The sequence below is a fragment of the Solanum lycopersicum genome, chromosome 6, assembly GCF_036512215.1.
Source record: "Solanum lycopersicum chromosome 6, SLM_r2.1".
In the NCBI taxonomy this organism is placed as follows: domain Eukaryota; kingdom Viridiplantae; phylum Streptophyta; class Magnoliopsida; order Solanales; family Solanaceae; genus Solanum; species Solanum lycopersicum.
In genome coordinates this window covers 40602255-40623349 of record NC_090805.1, presented here as the reverse complement: position 1 = coordinate 40623349, position 21095 = coordinate 40602255, and the positions used below count along the sequence as shown (strand labels likewise).

At 35.8% G+C, this 21095-nt stretch overlaps 2 protein-coding genes across 3 annotated transcripts; both read left to right on the top strand.

The window, feature by feature from the left end:
• The first annotated feature begins 2833 nt into the window (after nucleotides 1-2833).
• On the top strand, nucleotides 2834-9200 carry LOC101263717 (probable polygalacturonase). Its single transcript, XM_004241989.5, has 5 exons — nucleotides 2834-3725; nucleotides 4597-4717; nucleotides 6628-6802; nucleotides 7362-7432; nucleotides 8117-9200. The coding sequence occupies exons 1-5, from the start codon at nucleotides 3258-3260 to the stop codon at nucleotides 8746-8748; spliced, it is 1467 nt and encodes a 488-aa protein (XP_004242037.2). The 5' UTR covers nucleotides 2834-3257; the 3' UTR covers nucleotides 8749-9200.
• A 945-nt stretch (nucleotides 9201-10145) lies between these two features.
• On the top strand, nucleotides 10146-20891 carry LOC101251788 (protein CELLULOSE SYNTHASE INTERACTIVE 3). Of its 2 annotated transcripts, XM_010324628.4 has the most exons (9): nucleotides 10146-10296; nucleotides 10560-10771; nucleotides 11093-11160; nucleotides 11378-11482; nucleotides 11822-14981; nucleotides 15836-18374; nucleotides 19175-19629; nucleotides 20000-20116; nucleotides 20360-20891. In XM_010324628.4, exons 4-9 carry the CDS (start codon nucleotides 11415-11417, stop codon nucleotides 20519-20521), a joined length of 6501 nt encoding a protein of 2166 aa, XP_010322930.2. In that variant the 5' UTR covers nucleotides 10146-10296; nucleotides 10560-10771; nucleotides 11093-11160; nucleotides 11378-11414; the 3' UTR covers nucleotides 20522-20891. The 2 variants fall into 2 exon arrangements, with proteins under 2 accessions (XP_010322930.2, XP_010322931.2); XM_010324629.4 differs by lacking the exon at nucleotides 11093-11160 and having other exon boundaries at nucleotides 10147-10296.
• The last annotated feature ends 204 nt before the right edge of the window (nucleotides 20892-21095 follow it).

The following is a 21095-nucleotide window of genomic DNA, read 5'->3' as shown; positions in this document are numbered from 1 at the left end:
TAAAATTACATATACCTGCAACCCGCCAAGCACCACATTAATTTTAACAAAACCCACCTCAATCTGCCCTGCACCACATAACCTTAAATCTGTCCCACCACACATAGTCTTGAACCAACCCCGCCCCGCGTCCCCCCCCCCCCCCAAACCAGATTGCCATCCCTAACCATTGTTGATGAACACACCCTCTATCTCTATCTGATCTGTTTAGCATTCTTCATATATAGATCATCTTTTCTGTTTTTTCATAAAAATTATATACTTATATCACTCCTAAAATATACTCAATTTTCTTAAAAAGTTAACATTAATGATGTATGATTATATCTAAATGTCAATAGCTTTGTGACTGTCTTATATCAATGTGACATCATTGACATCTTTTGCATTTCAATAATAATCTAGATATATTTCATTTCTACTATTATATGGTTACAAAGAAGTATCAACATGTTAGTTTTTTGGAATTTCAATCCAAAATTGAGGATAATTTTAACATTTAATTCATTTATACAACACTTACGTGTCTTATTCGCAGTAATGTAATCCTCACCTAATTAATTTAGTACACCATACTGTCCATACTATTTCATACTCTTTATTTGGAAATATGATAACTCCATGCCTTAATATGGTGCTCCAGTACAATTTATTATAAATTGTTCTTTTCTTTTGTGCCTGATTGTAAGTCCTGTGATACAATTTGAATTTTGAGATTTAAATAAGTTTAATTTTTATCATAAATTTTTTATATATTGTTAAATATTTTGAATCATCAATTATTGTAACTTATACTATTTTTTACGTATACATAATTCACAAATATATAGATTCCATTTGAAAAAAAAATTAAAGATTTTATAAGCAAATTTTTATTTAAACTTAAATATTTTGACTCTCAAAAAATGAAATATGTCATTTAAATTAAAATTACACAATATTATTTTGCGCAAATTCACCACGTCATTGATCTACAAAAAGTTTAGTTACTACATATATAAATGAGTCCGACACTAACCTAGATTTGTAATACACTCATTTGAAAAAAGATTTTAGCTTTTATTTTGTTTCTTGAATTGTGGTGACCTAACTAGAGCCGTCAATATGGGTTAGGCCTGTTGGGCCGGTTTGACCTAGTCCGAGATTTAATAAGATTGGGTAACGATTTTTGAAGCTCATTTGAGAAAATGACTTTTTAGCTCGGCCTGAATAAGTATGTTGATTTGTGGGGCTTGAGAAATATCGGTAAGGCAGCGCATGGCCCAATAAAAATTTATTTAAAATATAACATAATATTAAATTTTAAAACTAAAGAGAGTACAAACTCAAAACAATCAGCTTAATATTTCTATTTAGATATTTATACTTTTACTTGAAAAAAAATTAATAAATATTACAAAGATAATTTTATTTGTGGATTTAGTTAAAAAAATAGTTACATTAACATCATGTAATATTGTTTTGTCGATATTTATGATAATATTTTTAAATTATAATTTATAATTTAATTTAATAATTCTAAATATAATATAATTTTTAAATAAAGTGAACTGGTCCGGCAAAATTGTAGCCCACATATTGTGGGTTGGGCCGGTCATTTTCTGGCCCACACAAAAAATGGACTAGCCCGGCCTAATAGGTAAAATATCAAAGCATATATAGGTTAGCCCGGTTAGAATGGATCAGCCCATATTGACAGCTCTAGACCTAAGGTTACATAAAATGTTAAAATATCATACAATAGAGTTTATGTGCTCTTTATTTAATTTTATTTTGACAAAATTTAAACTAAAAAGGTATTTACAACTCTCATTTAAATTTTTTTTATATATATAGAACATCTTTATTGGTGGGACTATTTCGATACTGTCAAAAATATTAATGGTACACAATTCGCTTTCAAAACGGTATCTATTTTTAAATATTGTGTTGAATGTTAATTCTATCGTACTGTTTAAAATATTATTTTTTTAATGAATTTAAAATTCAATTAATTATAAGGATCCAAATCATAAATAAAGTCAAGTAATGAGAATTTGTCAATAAAATATAAATATTATTATATTACAATTTCGATTGACAATTTAATACTCATATTTACTCAAATCAATCTAATTTATTTCAACTCATTTATGTAATACCCAAAAATGACCTTTAATTAGTGTCCGGACATAGCGGCATCATTAATTGAAAAAAGTGCCATTTTATCAATCGTTTTACGATGCCAACTCATTCACGTTTACGCAAATGTGAATTTTACAAACTACCTTTTACCTAATTTCTTGGACGGGGAAGACCTTTTCTTTTTCTAACTAAGATATAAAATTAAAATTATATATTTCTCTCAAAAATAAGTATTATTTTAATTATAAAATATATCAAAATATTAATCAAATTAGAAATTAAAATCAAGAAATAGTAGTAATTGTTTTCAATCATACTCTTATATGAAAGAATTAATCTTTCTTAATAGTGCTCCCTTATATAGCGAGAGAAGGTACTTCTCTATTTTAATTTATGTGACACATTTAAATAAGTTTACTTTTAATAAATATTAAATTTTTCATATATTTTTAAATATTTTGAATTGTCACTTATTGTAATTTATCATATTATTTTAAGTAGTTTACATATATATAAATTTTATTTTAGAAAATTAAAGATTTTATAACAAATTTCTCAATTAAACATAAATTGTTTGACTGTTAAAAAACGAAATGTTCGAATAGATTGGGACTAAAGGAATACTACTTTTTATTCCCGTGTTTATTTTACTCGACAAGTATTAACTATATATAAATTGATTTTATTAATGGTTTAGAATTTTAAATTTAAAATAGAAAGAAATTATTTCTTTTAACGAAAAGGATGAATATAGATTGTGGTGCATCGAACGTGAAATTTAAAAAAAAAATGAGAAAGACGTTAATTGGATCATGCATATTCTTCTTCTTTTTTTTCTCTGTCATGGTAGAATAAAACAGACACATGCCCACTAAAACAAGAGTTGTATTTAAATATTACGACGCACTTTGTGTGATCGAAAGGCACCTTCCTCTTCACCATTTCTCCATTAATTATTCATTGTGATTCCATCATAACAAGACAAAGAAAAATCCAAAAACCCAATCACCGGCCTTGAGTTCTTATTCTACAAGTTTTGATGACTCATGAATAGCCCAATCGTTGATAAAGAGAATTTCTTCTTCTTTTTTCTCTGCATGTAGACATAGGTTGTGTCTACATGCAGAGACATTATGGAAGAACAAACCCCCATTTTGAATTTGAATTTGAATAGAATCAAGGGAGGAGGAGGAGGAATAAGGAGACCGTTATGGGTATCTGTGTTGGTTTTGTTCACTGTAATTGCTCTGTTTAGTCTACATATCAATAGGGAATATTCAATTTTCTCGATCCCTTTGGATTTCATTTCGGGTCGGGTAGGATTAGTGTCGAGTTATCAACAGAAGAGCTGCTCTGATTTCTTCAAACAGGTACCAGCGAGGAAGGTGGTGAAATCAATCAGCGATTTCGGTGGAATTGGGGATGGAAAAACCTCAAATACAAAGGCGTTTCATCGGGCCATGGAGTTTATGTCCCGTTTCACGGAGAGTGGTGGGTCCCAGCTTGTTGTTCCTAAAGGTCGATGGCTTACTGGTAGTTTCAATCTTACCAGCAATTTCACACTCTTCCTCGAATATGGCGCTGTTATCCTCGGTTCTCAGGTGATTATTCATTACCTTCCTAATTTATTTTAATTTTAAATTTAAATTGGGCATAGCCGCAAAGGTAAAGGAGAAACGGGTAAGACGGATATAAGCCTATCACCTGAGCTACTAAGATTTTGAGTTCCTAGTTTTCTGGAAACCTACCTACAATTTATTTCTGTATTAAATGAAATGAAGTGTTTGTGTAAACGGCAATCAAAAGAATTTTTCAAGTCATACTGTTTAAGTTTCGAAGAACTTACATGAATTCAGGCATAGATTGACATAAATTTAAACGTAGATTATTCAAAATTTTAAAATAAAATTAAAATATCGAAAACTACACGGAAAAAAATACAAGTGTATGTAACATATTTTAATTGGAGTAAAAGATGGTGCTATGGTGGGGGTGAGAGAAGTGGACCAGACCCTCACAAGGAAGAAAATTAATTTTCGACTCAAGTTCTTTGTAGAGCTAATTATATTGGGATTCACATGGAAATTATGTGGTCACACGTGAATTTAATAGATGTTTGTCAATGTCTGTGTATTTGGTACTTTCGATAAAAGTCAATAAAGGCTAAGTGTTGATTATACAGTTTCCCTCCAGTGAATTTGATTCCAAGTTCTAGCCTAGATCTAATTGGAGTATTATTTAATTTTAGATGACTAAGGCTTCTCCTCCTTTGTTTACTTTTGTCTCACATAGTATTCCACTAACAAAAATGTTTTAAGAGGAAAAGAGGATGATTTTGTTGTTCTAAAAGAAATAAAAAGTGATTTTAATCGGACTTGAGTGATCGTTTAGGAAATTAACTATGTTATCTTGTCAGATTTTTATTTATTTTTTTCACAGAAAATGTGAATTTTTCTGTTGTGTTGTTAAAAGGATCCAGATGAATGGCCGATAATCGACGCGCTGCCTTCATATGGAAGAGGGAGAGAAAGACTTGGAGCGAGACATATTAGCCTTATTCATGGAAATGGCCTCACCAATGTTGTAATTACAGGTAATTTTCTGCACCCATGTGTTAACAAGTCATTATTGCTCTTTGCCAAGTAAGTCACAACTGAGTATTCGCACTTGAGCTTAGATAATATTCCCTAATGATATTATGTATTGATTAAAAGCACCTAGGAGCTGCTACTGATTTGTTTAATGTTGGAGACTGGAGTCATCATGATAGTTGTCTGGTTGTCCCCCACCAGAAACATGGCATTATGTAGGCTTACTGTATTAAAATAATGAAAAAGGGTTGGATTTGCCCTTTTGTTCTTAAATATTTGTCCTTCGTTATACTTCTTTGATATATTTTCCCTCAACCGTCCAAATTTGAGTGCTTAATATGTTAATGAGAATGTTTTACTATCTAGGGAGTATATAACTATAATATTATTTACTTTTTAATGTAAGAGCTGAAATTTTTGCTTATATGTTATTTTTTGACTTCTTGGTTACGGTTATTTATCTTTGGTTATGGTTATTTATTTTTGGGCCCCAAAATGCACATCCTTTTGGACTTCAATTCGGGCCTTCAAATAGTGCAAGACTTCAACAAATCTTCATTATGCTTGAGATCTTCTTCCACCCTATGATATTTATTAGATGCCAATTGAGCTGGTCTTGAATTTCCTCAGTATTCAATGAAGTTAAACTTTCTTGGATGATATCAGGGACCTGGACCATAGCAAAAGGTTAAATTGTATTCTAGTGCTGAAGGTTCTTCTTGAATATGATGTATGTAATGTCTAAAACACCAAAGTCTGAGTTGAAAAAATCTGTTTGCATCTTGATTTCAAAGAATGATTACAGAATGTAGAGTGTAACTCTAGTTCGTACTGTTTTGGTACATTGACATGTGATTAGTTGATAGACTAAGTCAGCTGATAAACTAAAGAAAAAGTAGAAGCCAAGATGATTATTATTTACTTCTAATGAGGAGCATTACTTTAATCAAGAATCTCTTGATGGATGTCAACTGTTTTTGCTGGCTAGTACCTGTCAGTAACTCTAGCTCCACTTGAAGCAACAGTAAATTCAGAGTATGCTGAAACTTCTTTGTAAGATTAAGAATAGCAACAGCAACTAGATATCAGCTGTTCAACTGATCATGATCTTTGTTAGCAGTAAGAACATGGAGAAAGCATTCAGATTTTGTTTAAAGTGCTTCCTAAATCCCTCCCCTCCCCTCCCCTCATTCCATGTGTTAGAATTGCTGACATGCGACTTCAAAACTTAAAAAATTTCTTTGACCAGAATTCTAAAGATTGTGCAGTAATATCATACTCAGATTTGCAGATAAGCAGTGTGTTATAAGGTCCTTTGCAGGATAATTTTGATTGAGAAAACAGTTTGGTAAATGGTGCATAGTTTTAACATCTCAACACAAAGAGTAGTTTCCATCTTAATCCTAGTGTTTGTCTAAAATAGTTATCTAAAGATTTTTGTAAGGGATAATCTTGATTCAAGAATCAATCTAATTTTCAAATAGAGAATTTTATTTGGGAATGGTTTCTTTTAATTATTTCTTGCATGAGGGATTAGTATACACACTTGCAAACAATGACGTCTATACTGCTACAAATATTTAATTCTAAGTACTACTGCCTCATAAATAATGGTAGCTACGCTTCTTGACCACTTCCCCTTTACCATAATCCATGAACATGCTCAAAGTATATTAGAAGTAAGAGTTCATAGACACAAACTTTACCAAAATGGATTCTGTGAGAATGTAATATTTTTGTGTAGTTACGTTTTATTTCAGTGATCACTCTTTTATTCTCTCTTTCCATAAATGTATATCATTATTACTTCCCCACTCTCTATTTCCCCTCTTTCCTTTCGAATGAGAATGGAACTTTGCTGTGACTTTTTCTGTGCCTGTGCATCTGATCAAAGTTTCCTGCTTAATTTCAGGGGAAAATGGAACTGTAGATGGTCAGGGAAAGATGTGGTGGGATCTTTGGTGGAATAGAACCCTGGTACACACCAGAGGCCACCTTGTTGAACTGATTAACTCGCAGAACATCCTCATCCAAAATCTTACACTCATGAACTCTCCATTTTGGACAATTCATCCTGTCTATTGCAGGTTCTTGCTCTCCTGATAACTGCTCTATCTATTTTTGCATGGTACTTATGGATATATGCATTACTAATTACTTTGGCTCGAGGAAATTGCTCTTCATTGCTGCACAGTATTTTTTTGAAAAGTTGATATTCAGATTCAATTAATCAATCGAACAACTAAAGGTATAATGTTATAGCAGCACAAACAGAAAAGGGGAATCTTGTGTTCCAATAGAAGCAGAAGTGATGTGGTTTTGTTCAAAGAACAACTAAGTTGGTGATATCGGTTACTAGTTACTACCGTTAAATGTGTTGGAACCAATCCTCGTTTTTTTTCACAAGAACCAACCAATAGATTAAAAGGATTCAATGTTGCCAAAGTAGTCTTTTTCCTGCTTGTGTAGAATGTTGAGGTGAGGACAAGGCAAAATCTTAAGATGCAGGAGTTTAATCAGGAAATTGTTGTTAAATAAACATGCTCTTTCCTCCTTTCATTAGTTTTCCTTCACAAGAACTATTTTTATTCGCCAAATTATCCATTTTAGCTGCTAGAGTAACGCTTAATGTTGCATTTGTTTCAGGAATATTGTAATTAGAAACATGACTATTTTGGCTCCTCTCAATGCCCCTAACACAGATGGCATTGATGCAGGTATATCCTATACCGCAGTACCATTAAGTTCTGATGAAATACTTGAAATCTTTTGTCAGGAGAAAGAAGAATGATTTGGAATTTTATTATCTAGTGCATCTCCCATATTCAACTAAAACTAAAATGAAGGGAAAAATTATCACTTCTCTTTCACCTCTACTTTCAGGGTGTGTTTGGTATGAAGGAAAATGTTTCATAAAAAATAAGTGGTTTTCTTACTTAATTTCTCATGTTTGATAAGTAAGTAGAGATATTGTCCCAAAAACATTGTGTATAATCTAGACAAACACTATAGAGGATGAGGTGGAGCGTAGGGTGTGTATAGTGGGGATATAGACTACGGAGGGTGCATTGGGGAGTGGCAAGGAGTCAATAAATATGCAATGTCACTTGCAAGATTTTATTTCTTACTTTCTATAGGTAAGTCATTTTTCTTATTTTTAGGTAACTTGTTTTCCTAGAGAAACCAAAAATTATAACCAATCAAACATGGGAAAAATGAAAAACATTTACATACCAAACACACCCTTAATTTTAACCGTACTTCACTTTTTTTTCCAGTCGATTCATTTATCGTAGGCATATAAAACTGTCCGCTCTATTTTATTACTTATTCCAAACTAGATTGTAAGATTAAGAGTATCTAGAATATCTAATTTTATATGCGTAACTGTTTGCTAGCAGACTCCAGCTTGAATGTCTGCATTGAAGACTGTTACATTGAGAGTGGTGATGACCTTATATCAGTGAAAAGCGGGTGGGATCAGTATGGTATGAAAATGGCTCGTCCAAGCTCAAACATCATTGTAAGGAGAGTGAAAGGCACAACCCCAACATGCTCAGGGGTTGGTATCGGCAGTGAGATGTCTGGAGGTGTTTCTAATGTCCTCATAGAAGACTTATATGTTAGAGATTCTGCAGCTGGTGTACGGATCAAAACTGATATTGGAAGAGGTGGATACATCGTCAATATTACAATCAATAACATGAGAACGGAAAGAGTGAAGGTACCCATTAGATTTAGCAGGGGAGCAAATGACCACCCTGATGAGAAATGGGATCCTAAAGCCCTACCTAAAGTAAGAGGTATTTTTATCAGTAATGTGGTCAGTCTAGAATCAAAGAGACCTCCCTTGCTAGTAGGCATAGAGGAAGCACCATTTGAGGACATACACATGAAAAACATCAGTTTATTTGGGTTAGCCCCATCAATGAAGTGGAATTGTGAATATATCTCTGGTTCTAGCTGCAGTGTTTTCCCTGCACCATGTTCTCAGTTGCTGAAGAATGAATCAACAATTCAGTGTCCAAATTGATGAAGTTTAGTGTTCCTTCTTCGGAACAAGCTTGGATCGTCGAAATTTCCAACTTGAAATGAATTTAGATCAAGTCGCAATTGAGATGATTTTGCTTTCGTGAATCAACATGAATCTCAATGCACTTCTGGATGCCTGTCGATCCCTGTTGCTGCAAACATCAGCATGCAATCCTTCTCCAGATCGAATCTAAGCTTTCATTTGACCATAGATTTTGAACTTGAAAATTTGAGTTATTGAAGTTAAGTTGTATTTGTAGGTGCATTTTTACTTTAGAAAAAGAAATTGAAGTTTTGGAAGTCCCAAAAACTGGTTAAGATAAACTGGCCCAATCTGAGCCAGTTCTTAGGAACTTGAAGATTTTTGTAGAAACAGATATTTGGAGATAAATTTTTTAAACTGTTCTCTCTCCCGAGTTTCGTATGTGCAATCTATGGACTATGGTTCCCTCACCCGAGTTCAACTTCATAGTTTATCATATGTGCAATCTACTGTTTCCTCTCTCGATTTCAACTTTAGATTTGTAGATAATATTTAATTGGTAATCAAATAATTAAGTGCAAGATAGATAATCAAAATGTTTGACGTAAATCTACAAACAAGATAATCAATTCATACTAATCATTCAACTTAAATAGAAGAAACAAGAAATAAATATGCAAATATCCGCTCTACAATACCTTAACACTCTTTTGTGATCTTCGTCTGTCAAAGGTCTATCTGAAAATATTTTTGGAGCTCCTCTTTCACCCATGATTAGTCAAAAATGTTAATCACAACATTACCGCTTCTCAAACTCATCATAACATCCAACAGCACCTCGTCACTTTATAATTTTACACAAAATGACCAAAGAATCAATTAGAAGTAATATTTCCTTTTATTGTTATTTTCAGATCATGCATATTCGTTCGATCCTTTCGTTTCATTGCATCCAATGAATATTGTAATGAACATTTGTGAGAGAATTGAATAATGTGATGAACGTTTGCATGACCTTAAAGTGATGAAAAATGTAGAGTACAACAATATTAGTAAATATTTTGTTTTTGTATTATTCAGGATGCAATCCCTTATAATTATGTCAAAATTAAACTACCTACTATTTATATGTTACAAAGACAATTTATGAACTAATAGAAAAACTTCACTCAAATTCCAAAATACAACTATAATTAATAGTATCGTCTACATGAACATATCTTTTAACTAATATTTATTTGTAATGAATTGAATATTATAAAATATATTGAACCAATTTTCTGCAAACATCCCTTATTTATTCCACGTTTGCACTATATAATCATATATACTATATATTCATACGTAGTAACATATATGGAAAGTACTGTATATAGAATTGCATGTGTAAATATAGGCGCAAATAAAGCACCGCATGAAAAATAAAAGAGAGAAGAAAAAAACAGAATTCAGAGTCTCTCTCTGTCTCCTATTTTTCCTCTGCATTTCTTTCTCTCTCTACACCTTCGTGTAATCGTGTCTCACTCCATTCTCCATCTTCTTCTTCAACTCTACAATTCCCCAAAGGTACTTTTTTACTCATCAATTTTGTTTTTCCCAATTTGAAGAGGATTTATTGAAAACAATAATGCTTTTTTTTTTTTCCATGAGAATGATCATTTCTACATTGTAGATTCTGCAAATACTCTTTTCAATCAATCTGGCATAAAATAAATTTATATAGTTACATTTAAACGTTAATGTAGGTTTATCTTCCTTACCTGCATGTGTGTATTTGCGTTAATGAGGATGAATTGGTTTTGATTTTTTTTTTTTTTTGGGTTATGCAGATTTTTTGTGGGTAAAGCCTTGTTGTGCCATTATGTAAAAAGATATTTATATATATGTATACCTCTATACGTATATTTTGTTGATATATACGTACATATTATTTATAAGCACTTCATAAATTGGGGAGAAAATTTGGGTTTCTTCTGGTTTCTAACCCTGGAGAGCAAGAGGAGCTGAATTTTGCAGGAGTCTAGCAAATTTCAGAGACAAGGTAAATATGCAAAATTCTTTGTTATCATTTTTTTTTTCTCCTTTATTACTTTGCATTGTTGTTAAACATTTCGTGCAATGGAATTTTAAGCATGTTGTTTAGTAGATTTGTTGAATTTTGTGTTAGTGAAATGGTTTTTTCGTGATTAATTGGACTGTGTGGGAAAGAAGAAAATTTCTGTATGCTTCAATAAATATTGAAATTTTAGCACCCAGGTTGTGACATAGTGATCGATGAAGTGAGTAGGTAACGGGTTAAAACCCCCAGCAAAGGCAAAAACACCAGTGATTTATTCACATATGTTCTAACTTTGGTGGACAGGGTTATAGGTGGCAAGTATTATGTGGAATTGTGATTTTAATGGTTTGAAGAATGTGAAAATTGTTGGGGTAAGCATGAATTGAACCTTGTTTGAGTTTTGTGTTACTCTTCTTCCTTTTCCCTTTTTTATTTGCGCGTCTGCTTTATGTTTCTCATGAAGATTTATGAAGAAAAATGCATCCATACTTTTCTATATTTCTCGAATTTCGACTACTTATTGTTTGTGCATATAGTAACCAAGCTAACCAGAATGCTTCATTAACACAAGATACTTACGCTCTGTAGGAAGCCACAAAAGTGTCAAAGTGGAGGCTTGTTGCCAATGACAGACGTTTCTTCCCTTGAATTAAGGGACAAGGATGTGTCATCCTCTTCTGCTCAGAAGAGCAGGTTTCTTCCTCTCTTTACTCCGTGTTCTAGCTGCATTTATTTACTATATTGTGGTTGTTAAAGATTTTGCTAAAAGAAGTTTCTATATCCTATACTTTTGCTTGAGAGAGAGAACATATTAGTATCTCGTAGGTGTGGAGAAACTTTGGGCATCTGGTACGTACAGGGAGCCAAAATATTGTGACCTCTCAGTTAATTTCTGATTGAAAATTTCAATTCCACATTGCTTGGTTTTATTTATCCTTTTTCATGAATTCATGAGACAATATGATTTATCTAGATAACCTATTAAAAAGGATTTACTCAGATAATTCAAAGGTATTATATATTTACTTTCAGGGAGTCCAATGAAGCTGCAGAAATGGATGATTCGGAAAAGGCACTGCCAAGACTTGCTCAACTTATTGATCAGCTGCATCTGAATCAATCATCTGCACATGAAAAAGAACTTACTACAGCACGTCTTCTCGGCATTGCCAAAGCTAGAAAAGAAGCAAGACGTCTTATTGGTTCACATGGCCAAGCAATGCCGCTGTTCATATCAATTCTCAGAAATGCAACTCTTTTCGCAAAAGTCAATGTTGCTTCAACCTTAACTGTATTGTGCAGAGATGAAGACATGCGGTTAAAGGTGCTTCTAGGTGGATGTATTCCACCTCTACTTTCACTTTTAAAGTCTGATTCAGCTGATGCAAGGAAAGCAGCTGCGGAAGCAATTTTTGCGGTGTCATTTAGTGGAGTTTCAAATGATCCGATTGGCATGAAAATATTCATTACAGAAGGTGTCGTACCAACTTTGTGGGAGCAGCTGAATTCAAAAAAGAAGCCGGACAAAACAGTGGAAGGATTTGTTGTTGGGGCTTTGAGAAATCTCTGTGGTGATAAAGATGGACATTGGAGGACAACACTAGAGGGTGGGGGAGTGGACATCATTGTTAGACTTCTTTCTTCTAATAGTGCTTCCACTCAATCAAATGCAGCTTCTTTATTGGCTCGTATAATGTTGGCATTCAGTGATAGCATTCCAAAAGTAATTGATTCTGGAGGAATCAAAGTTCTCTTTAGCCTGTTAGCTCAGCAAGATGATGTTTCCGTTCGCGCCAGTGCAGCTGAGGCTTTAGAGGTTCTTACTTCACAATGTGACAAAGCAAAGCAAGCTGTTATTGACTCACAGGGTGTCACAGCACTTATAGGAGCTGTCATTACTCCTTCTAAAGAAAGACTGCAAAGTGAGGGAAAAGAGAAACAGGACGCTGTTGTTGACTCACAGGGTGTCACAGCACTTACAGGAGCTGTCATTTCTCCTTCTAAAGAAAAACTGCAAAGAGAGGAAAAAGAGAAACTTCAACGGCATGCAATACAAGCTTTAGCCAATATATGTGGTGGAATGTCTCCTCTGTTACTATATCTGGGTGAGCTTGCACAGTCCCCAAGGTTAGCTGCTCCAGTAGCTGATATCATTGGAACACTTGCATATGCTCTTATGGTCTTTGAGCACAAAGTAGAAGAAGAAATATTTGATGCAACAAAGATTGAGAGTATTCTTGCAATGCTCCTAAAGCCACGGGATAATAAATTGGTTCAGGAGCGTCTTCTTGAGGCTATGGGAAGCCTTTATGGCAATGCTTATCTGGCAAAACGTGTCCAAAAATCCGAATCTAAGAAGGCTCTCACTGGGCTAACAACAATGGCAAGTGGTGATGCACTAGAGTATTTAATATTGTCCCTGTTACGTTTATGCTGTGATGGAATGACTGTTTGGGAAGCAATTGGAAAGAAGGAAGGAATTCACTTACTGATATCACTGCTGGGTTTATCCAGTGAACAGCATCAAGAGTATGCTGTTGAAATGCTTGCAATCCTAACTGACCAAATTGACGAGAGCAAGTGGGCAATCACTGCTGCTGGTGGGATTCCACCACTGGTCCAGTTACTAGAAATGGGGTCTCAGAAGGCTAAGGAAGACGCAGCACTTATTATTCATAACCTTTGCTGTCATAGTGAAGAGAATCGTGCCTGTGTTGAAAGTGCTGGAGCTATACAGGCTTTATTGTGGCTCCTCAAAAATGGTGAATCAAAGGGGCAAGAAACATCAGCTAGGGCTTTAACAAAGCTAATCACAGCTGCTGATTCAGCTACCACTAATCAATTGTTAGTATTGCTCCTGGGAGATTTACCAAGCTCAAAGGCCCATGTAACTGAGGTGTTAGGCCATGTGCTTACCTTGGCATCTCACACTGACCTTGTGAATAAAGGTGCAGCTGCTAACCAAGGAATAATGTCGCTAGTCCATGTTCTTAATTCCTCAAATGAAGATACTCAAGTACATGCTGCCTCTGTCCTGGCAGATGTATTTAGCACTCGACATGATATCTGTGAGAGTCTCGCAACAGATGAAGTGGTTAATCCTTGCATGAAACTTTTGGGTAGCAATTCTCCAGCTGTTGCAACAGAGTCAGCTCGTGTATTGCATGCTTTATCCCGTGCATCAAAACAAAAATCTACACACAAGATGCCTCATATTGGTGAAGGGCATGTCAAACCTTTAATCAAGCTGGCCAAAACAGCGTCCATTGATTCTGCAGCTACTGCAGTGGCTGCTTTAGCCAATCTGTTGTCTGATCAAGAGATAGCTGCAGAAGCGCTGCGTGAAGACGTTGTTTCAGCTTTGACAAGAGTTTTAGGAGAAGGATCGTCAGAAGGTAGGAGAAATGCAGCACGTGGACTTCATCGGCTATTGCGGCACTTTCCAGTGGGAGATGTATTCAATGGAAGTGCTCAATGTCGATTTGCTGTTCTTGCTATGGTGGAATCATTAAATGTGATGAATGTTGATGGTACTGATGCAGCAGATGCTTTAGACTTTATTGCACTTTTGACAAGGACAAAACAAGGCACAGATTCCACTTACAGTTCATGCACTGCACTTGCTGAAGTTCCTTCTAGTTTAGAGCCTATTGTACATTGCCTTTGTGAGGGATCTTCCCTTGTCCAAGATAAGGCAATAGAAATTCTATCAAGACTTTGCGGAGATCAATCAGTTTTTCTAGGTAATCTGTTATCATCAAAACCAAGGTCTATCGGCGCATTGGCTGATAGAATAATTAATTCTTGCATTCTAGAAGTAAGAGTTGGTGGAACAGCATTGAGCATTTGTGCTGCCAAGGAGCATAAAAATCAGTCAATGGATGCACTTGATGCATCTGGTTACCTGAAACCTCTTATTTATGCATTAGTTGACATGATGAAGCCAAACTGCACTTGTTCTTCCCTAGAAATTGACGTCAGAACCCCTAGAGGCTTCACAGAAAGAACTTCATTTGGAGAAGGAAATGAGTTTGAAGCTCCTGATCCAGCAACGGTTTTGGGTGGTACAGTTGCCCTTTGGTTGCTCTCAATAATTTCATCATTTCATGTCAAGAACACATCCACTGTAGTGGAAGGTGGGGGCCTTGAGTCCCTTGCTGACAAGCTTGCAAGACATGGTTCCAATCCACAGGTAAATTTTATACCATCCTTGGTGTTTGCTTTTTGACTTTTTTGGCCCATTTCTGCTGTGCAAATGCCTCTTCATCAGGAGAACGAGAGTTGGGTTTCCACCTGAAGAAAAATAAGCTGTTCATTGGTGTCAATCATTTTTGTCCTTCCAATTTATGAGCTTTAGGCCTGTTTATTTACTCTGTAGGTTGGCTTTTGTTAACAGACTGGTTGCCTGTCTGTGCTCAGTGCAGTAAAATTTGTTTAAAGAAGTCAACAATTCATTTATTCAGAGCTAAAAATTCTGTTTACCTTTCTCATTTGTAACTTAGCATCTCCTTAGTGCCCTTTAATGAAATACCTTACTTTATCAAAAAAAAACATTTATTTCACTATCTCTAGTCACCTGCCATATCAATCATATAATAAATGTGCATGGAAGAAGTAGTCTTGGATATATTTTCACTGAGTTCCAATTTTGAGAATCATTACAAGAGCAAGAATATCTGAAGTGCAGATTTTCTTCTTCTTTCTACTAGCTTTTCTGTCCTCCATCTATTTTCGGATTATATTGAGGCACTGTTTTGTCAATATACTCATGGTATATGGTGTATTATATCTCTAACGAGACCATTGTAGTTGGTCAAATGTAAGACTTCCCATGCACCTCTTAATGTGTAAGTTACCCTCTCTTGAGGCACAGAAATATATCACTGAAACTATAGTTAATAAAGTGACCAAAAGATGGACAATAAAGGATAATTATTTTCAGTGTCACCTTTATTCAATTTAATTCTTTGGAAGTAATGTTGGTTCTCATGATTTGCTTAAAGTTTATATTCGGTCATTGTGCTGAAGAGATATTTGTCATGGCAGGCAGAAGATGCAGAGAGCATGTGGATCAGCGCACTGCTATTAGCTATTTTATTCCAGAACCCCAACATTATATCCTCTCCAACAACCATGCGCATTATACCTTCACTTGCACTTCTTCTCAAATCAGATGAAATGATTGTCAGACTTTTTGCTGCTCAGGCAATAGCCAGTCTTGTCTGTCATCGGAAAAAGGGAATAAATCTTACTGTTGTAAATTCAGGTGCAATCACTGGTCTGATAAGCTTGATTGGTCACATTGAAATAGATATGCCAAATCTTGTTGCTCTATCTGAAGAATTTTCATTAGTAAGATACCCAGATCAGGTTTCTCTGGAAGTCCTCTTTGAAATTGAAGAAGTGAGAGTTGGTTCGACTGCACGCAGGACCATCCCTTTATTGGTAGATCTGTTAAAACCACTTCCAGATAGAGCAGGTGCACCCCCATTAGCGGTTCGTCTCTTGACTCAAATTGCTGATGGTAATGATGAAAATAAATCAATCATGGCTGAAGCTGGCGCACTGGATGCTCTAGCGAAGAATCTATCTTTGAGCCCTCAGGACTTGACTGAGGCAACAATCTCTGAACTACTGAGAATTATATTTAGCAATTCTGTTCTTATTCAACACGAAGCTGCGGTTAGTTGCTCCGTTCAACTGATTGCTGTCCTTCGTTTGGGGTCGAAGAGTGCAAAGCTGAGTGCTGCTAGGGCTTTAAATGAACTCTTTGATAATGAGAACATTAGAAATTCTGAAGCATCAAATCAAGCAATTCAACCTTTGGCAGACATGCTTGATACTGCATCAGAAAGTGAACAATATACTGCCCTTAGTTCCTTGGTCAAGTTGACTTCGGGGAATGATGCTAAAGCAGCAGTGATGGCTGATTTAGATGGGAATTCTCTTGAGAGTTTATATAAAATTCTGTCATCATCTTCTTCGATGGAAATGAAAAGTGATGCTGCTGAATTATGCTTTGTACTTTTTGGTGATCCTAACATCAGAGAATTGTCTGTTGCTTCTGAATGCTTAGATCCCCTTGTGCTGCTTATGCAATCAGATGTGGAAAGAGCAGTTGAATCAGCTATTTGTGCTTTCGAGAGGTTTTTAGATGATGAACATCCGGTAGACCTTGCATCAGCTAATGAGATTGTTGGTGTTCTGGTTCATCTGGTGTCTGGATCAAACCATCGGCTCATTGAAGCGACTATTTTCGCACTTATTAAGCTGGGTAAAGACCGAACTCCCCGCAAGTTGGATATGGTGAAAGCAGGACTATTAGAAAATTGTCTTGAGCTACTGCCCACTGCATCCAGTTCCTTATGCTGCACAATTGCAGAACTCTTCCGTGTCTTGACAAATAGTAGTGCTATTTCAAGAAGTCCATCTGCTGCAAAAATCGTAGAACCTCTTTTCACGGTTTTGCAACGTCCAGATTTTGGGTTGTGGGGACAGCACAGTGCGTTGCAAACTCTTGTAAATATTCTAGAGAAGCCACAATGTCTTGCCACTCTAAAACTTACTCCTAGCCAGGTCATTCAGCCTCTGATTTCCTTTCTTGAATCCCCAGCTCAATCTATTCAGCAGCTTGGTACTGAACTACTGTCCCACCTCCTTGCACAAGAGCATTTCAAGCAAGATATAACATCAAAAAATGCAGTAGTGCCCCTAGTGCAGCTCGCAGGCATTGGTATCTTGAATTTGCAACAAACGGCAATTAGTGCTTTGGAAAATATCTCATTAAGATGGCCAAAGGAAGTTGCTGATGCTGGTGGCATTTTTGAGCTTTCAAAGGTTATCGTTCAAGATGATCCCTTACCCCCTGATACATTATGGGAGTCAGCAGCTATGATTCTTTGCAATGTCATACAATCTAACGCTGATTATTACCTCAAGGTTCCCCTGGTGGTTCTTGTAAAGATGTTGTATTCAACAGTTGAGAGCACTGTTACTCTTGCACTAAATGCTCTAATAGCTCATGAAAAGACTGATCTATCAAACGGTGAACTGATGGCTGAAGCCGGTGCTGTAGATGCTCTTCTAGATCTGCTAAGATCTCACCAGTTTGAAGAAGCATCAGCAGGTCTGATTGAAGCTCTATTCAACAACGTCCGAATAAGAGAATTGAAGGTATCTAAGTATGCAATAGCACCTCTGGCACAATATTTACTAGATCCACAGACTTTATTGCAGCCCGCAAGACTTCTTGCTGCTCTTGCACTTGGTGATCTCTCCCAGCATGAAGGACTTGCTAGAGCAAGTGATTCTGTCTGTGCCTGTCGAGCACTGATAACTTTGCTTGAAGATCAACCAACGGAAGAAATGAAAATGGTGGCAGTTTGTGCATTGCAAAATTTTGTCATGCACAGTCGAACCAACAGAAGAGCTGTCGCAGAATCAGGTGGAATACTAGTAGTTCAAGAACTTCTTCTATCCCCTAATTCAGAAATTACAGTCCAGGCAGCTCTGCTCATAAGGTTTTTGTTCTCGAATCACACGCTTAAGGATTATGCATCAACTGAACTTATCAGATCTTTGACAGGTATGTTGCTTATAAAATAAAATGTTCGTTCCTTTTTTTAATCAGTGATTCTTTGAAAAATGTCAAACTAGATGCCACTAGTTGCGTCAAATATATTAACATAATAAATAGGATTGCACCGAAAACCAATTGTTACCTACTTAAAAAGAACCTCATATGAGAGTGCTTGAGACCCAGAAAGTCTATATACCTAATTCTGTGCTCCAATATTTTTCCCAGGGATATTAAACTTTTTAATCTTTTGATCCAAGTGTCTACAATTTATAGTTGTGTTCACGCCCTTAAGGAAAGCCAACACACTCGGAATAACTTAGGAAGCTAAATCAATTGGTCATAATAAGTTGGCTTTCCGAGATCAAGGACTGTCATGAAATTGTCGGAGTGTAAAATTTACAATGACTCACTCTGCCTTAACCCTTTTTACTACAAAAAGAAGTAGCAGAAGTTAAAAATGATTAAGGAGAACAGGAAAAATGGACCTGAAACCTAAAGCTGCAGGATAAAATAAACAGTAAATGAAGACAGCTAGATGTATGATGTTTTTTAGTCAGTGTATTTGTTCCCATGCTATACTTCAACTTCTACAACTGAAGCAGTAAATCCTTCCGATTCATGAATTTGACACATCAATTTTCAAGTTTAACTGTCCAGATAATTCAAGCTGCAAACTGCAGATCTTCTTGTTTGTGCTTTGTTCTGTTCTTATCCTTCCATATCTTTTAGTTCAGTCCTGGGATGTGGTATAAGTGTTTCTTTCCCTACTTGTCTGCCTAAAACATTTCTAATGCATTGTCATGCAGCGGCACTAGAGAAGGAATTGTGCCCCACTGCAACTGCAAATGAAGAGATCTTGAAGTGCATTTTTATCATTTTCTCCAATTTTCCGAAGCTCCTAATTTCTGAAGCGGGGACCCTTTGTATCCCTCATCTGGTGACAGCACTGAAATCTGGCAGCGAGGCTGCTCAGGATTCAGTATTGACCACATTGTGCTTACTCCAACAATCCTGGTCAACAATGCCAATTGATGTGTCAAAATCTCAAGCAATGGTTGCAGCTGAAGCCATTCCCATCCTACAAATGCTGATAAAAACTAGCCCCCCAGGTTTCCATGATAGAGCAGAAAGACTGCTGCATTGCTTACCAGGTTGTTTGACTGTCACCATTAAGCGTGCGGACAATCTAAGACATGTCATGGGAGGAACAAATCCATTTTGTCGGTTGACTATTGGCAATGGTCCGGCACGACAAACTAAGGTAATGAGTCAGCATTGTTATTGTTGATGAAATAAAAGACTTACTATTCACCAATGTTTTACTTTCTTATGGCCAAACTCCCCCTGGTCTTATTTACATTTGTCACTTTTGTTGAACATTACTGTTCCAAATACTTGTCATTTCAGAAAACAAACAAAGATTTTAATTAACTTTTTTCCAATTTTATCCTTGCTGCTATAAAAGTTTTCTAGAAAGTACTGTATAACATTTCTAAACCTCCGGAAGTTATATGTAATTTTATCCACTTACTGAGATACTAATTTGTGTTACGTGATGCACCAAAAACACATACATGTATATCATTAATTTTTCTTATCTGAAATTTATTAACAATCTGGTTTATTATCAGGTTGTTAGTCGCAGTACATCCCCAGAATGGAATGAAGGATTCACATGGGCTTTTGATGTTCCACCGAAGGGACAAAAGTTACAGATCTCATGCAAAGGCAGAACTACATTTGGAAAGGTAACTAATTTCATCATTTTTGGGATTCATGATGCTAAATTTAGAATATCCAATTCAACTCCAACTACAGTGTGCAAAAAGGTTCACTGTTGCAGCTGCTACTAACAGTCTGAAACAAAGATACTAATTTTTTTAAAAAAAAGCAGGGATAAATACTGTGTGTAAATATTGCAGCTCTTAGTAGGATGAGAAGAGTGTAGTGAGTTGTTCACAATGCTGATACGATGAATTGTTGTGTTTCAGAGTACGCTTGGGACTGTAACGATCCAAATTGATAAAGTGGTTAATGAAGGCATACACAGTGATATTTTCAGCCTCAGTCATGAACGCTACAATGGTTCATCCCAGACTCTAGAGGTTGAGATCACCTGGTCAAATAGGTCGTCTAATGAAAGTGTCGAGTGAAGTGTGAACCAAGACAGATATAATGCAACTTTGAGTCCCCGTTTCGGTGCTGGATCTGGTAACCAATCAACAGAGCACTGAGAAGAGGTATATGAATCCCCTAACGAGCAACAATTTGTTCACATCCGAGGCTAAAGCAAGAGCACATCAATCAACATCTGCCGAACGCTCAGTTTTGTAGTACTAACAGCATCACTGCCTCTGGTGCTGAAGACTTCTTCCAGATTTGTGAGGGCCAAAGTCTAGGGGTAAGTTCCCATGCTAGAATGTTAGTCTTGGCTATTTAAGCACCACACTGTATAGATTCTTCTGTAGCTATTAGCAGTATATAAATATAAAATAGAGATCTCCTTGAGAAGATTATCCCATCCATGGGTTTGCAAATCTTTTATAATGGCCATTCGTCATTGTGCATACCAGCACTGTGTTTACCAACACAAACCAATTGCAAGAGCATATGGTTGGTCTCCTCGAGCATGAGGACGTAGATCTCCGAAATTGTTCATAGTTTCATCACCAATAACACAGACCACAGCCAACATGAAATATGGTCACTTTCCATGTGTGCTTAGCA

What these genes read in the sequence shown, in the direction of transcription:
- LOC101263717 (XM_004241989.5), top strand. Translation starts at nt 3,258, where the DNA reads ATGGAAGAACAAACCCCCATTTTGAATTTGAATTTGAATAGAATCAAG. An exon ending in CTGTTATCCTCGGTTCTCAG is followed by an intron (nt 3,726 to 4,596) that starts GTGATTATTCAT and finishes TGTTGTTAAAAG; the next exon opens with GATCCAGATGAATGGCCGAT. An exon ending in ATTCATCCTGTCTATTGCAG is followed by an intron (nt 6,803 to 7,361) that starts GTTCTTGCTCTC and finishes CATTTGTTTCAG; the next exon opens with GAATATTGTAATTAGAAACA.
- LOC101251788 (XM_010324628.4), top strand. Translation starts at nt 11,415, where the DNA reads ATGACAGACGTTTCTTCCCTTGAATTAAGGGACAAGGATGTGTCATCC. An exon ending in GTCCGGCACGACAAACTAAG is followed by an intron (nt 19,630 to 19,999) that starts GTAATGAGTCAG and finishes GTTTATTATCAG; the next exon opens with GTTGTTAGTCGCAGTACATC. An exon ending in GCAGAACTACATTTGGAAAG is followed by an intron (nt 20,117 to 20,359) that starts GTAACTAATTTC and finishes GTTGTGTTTCAG; the next exon opens with AGTACGCTTGGGACTGTAAC.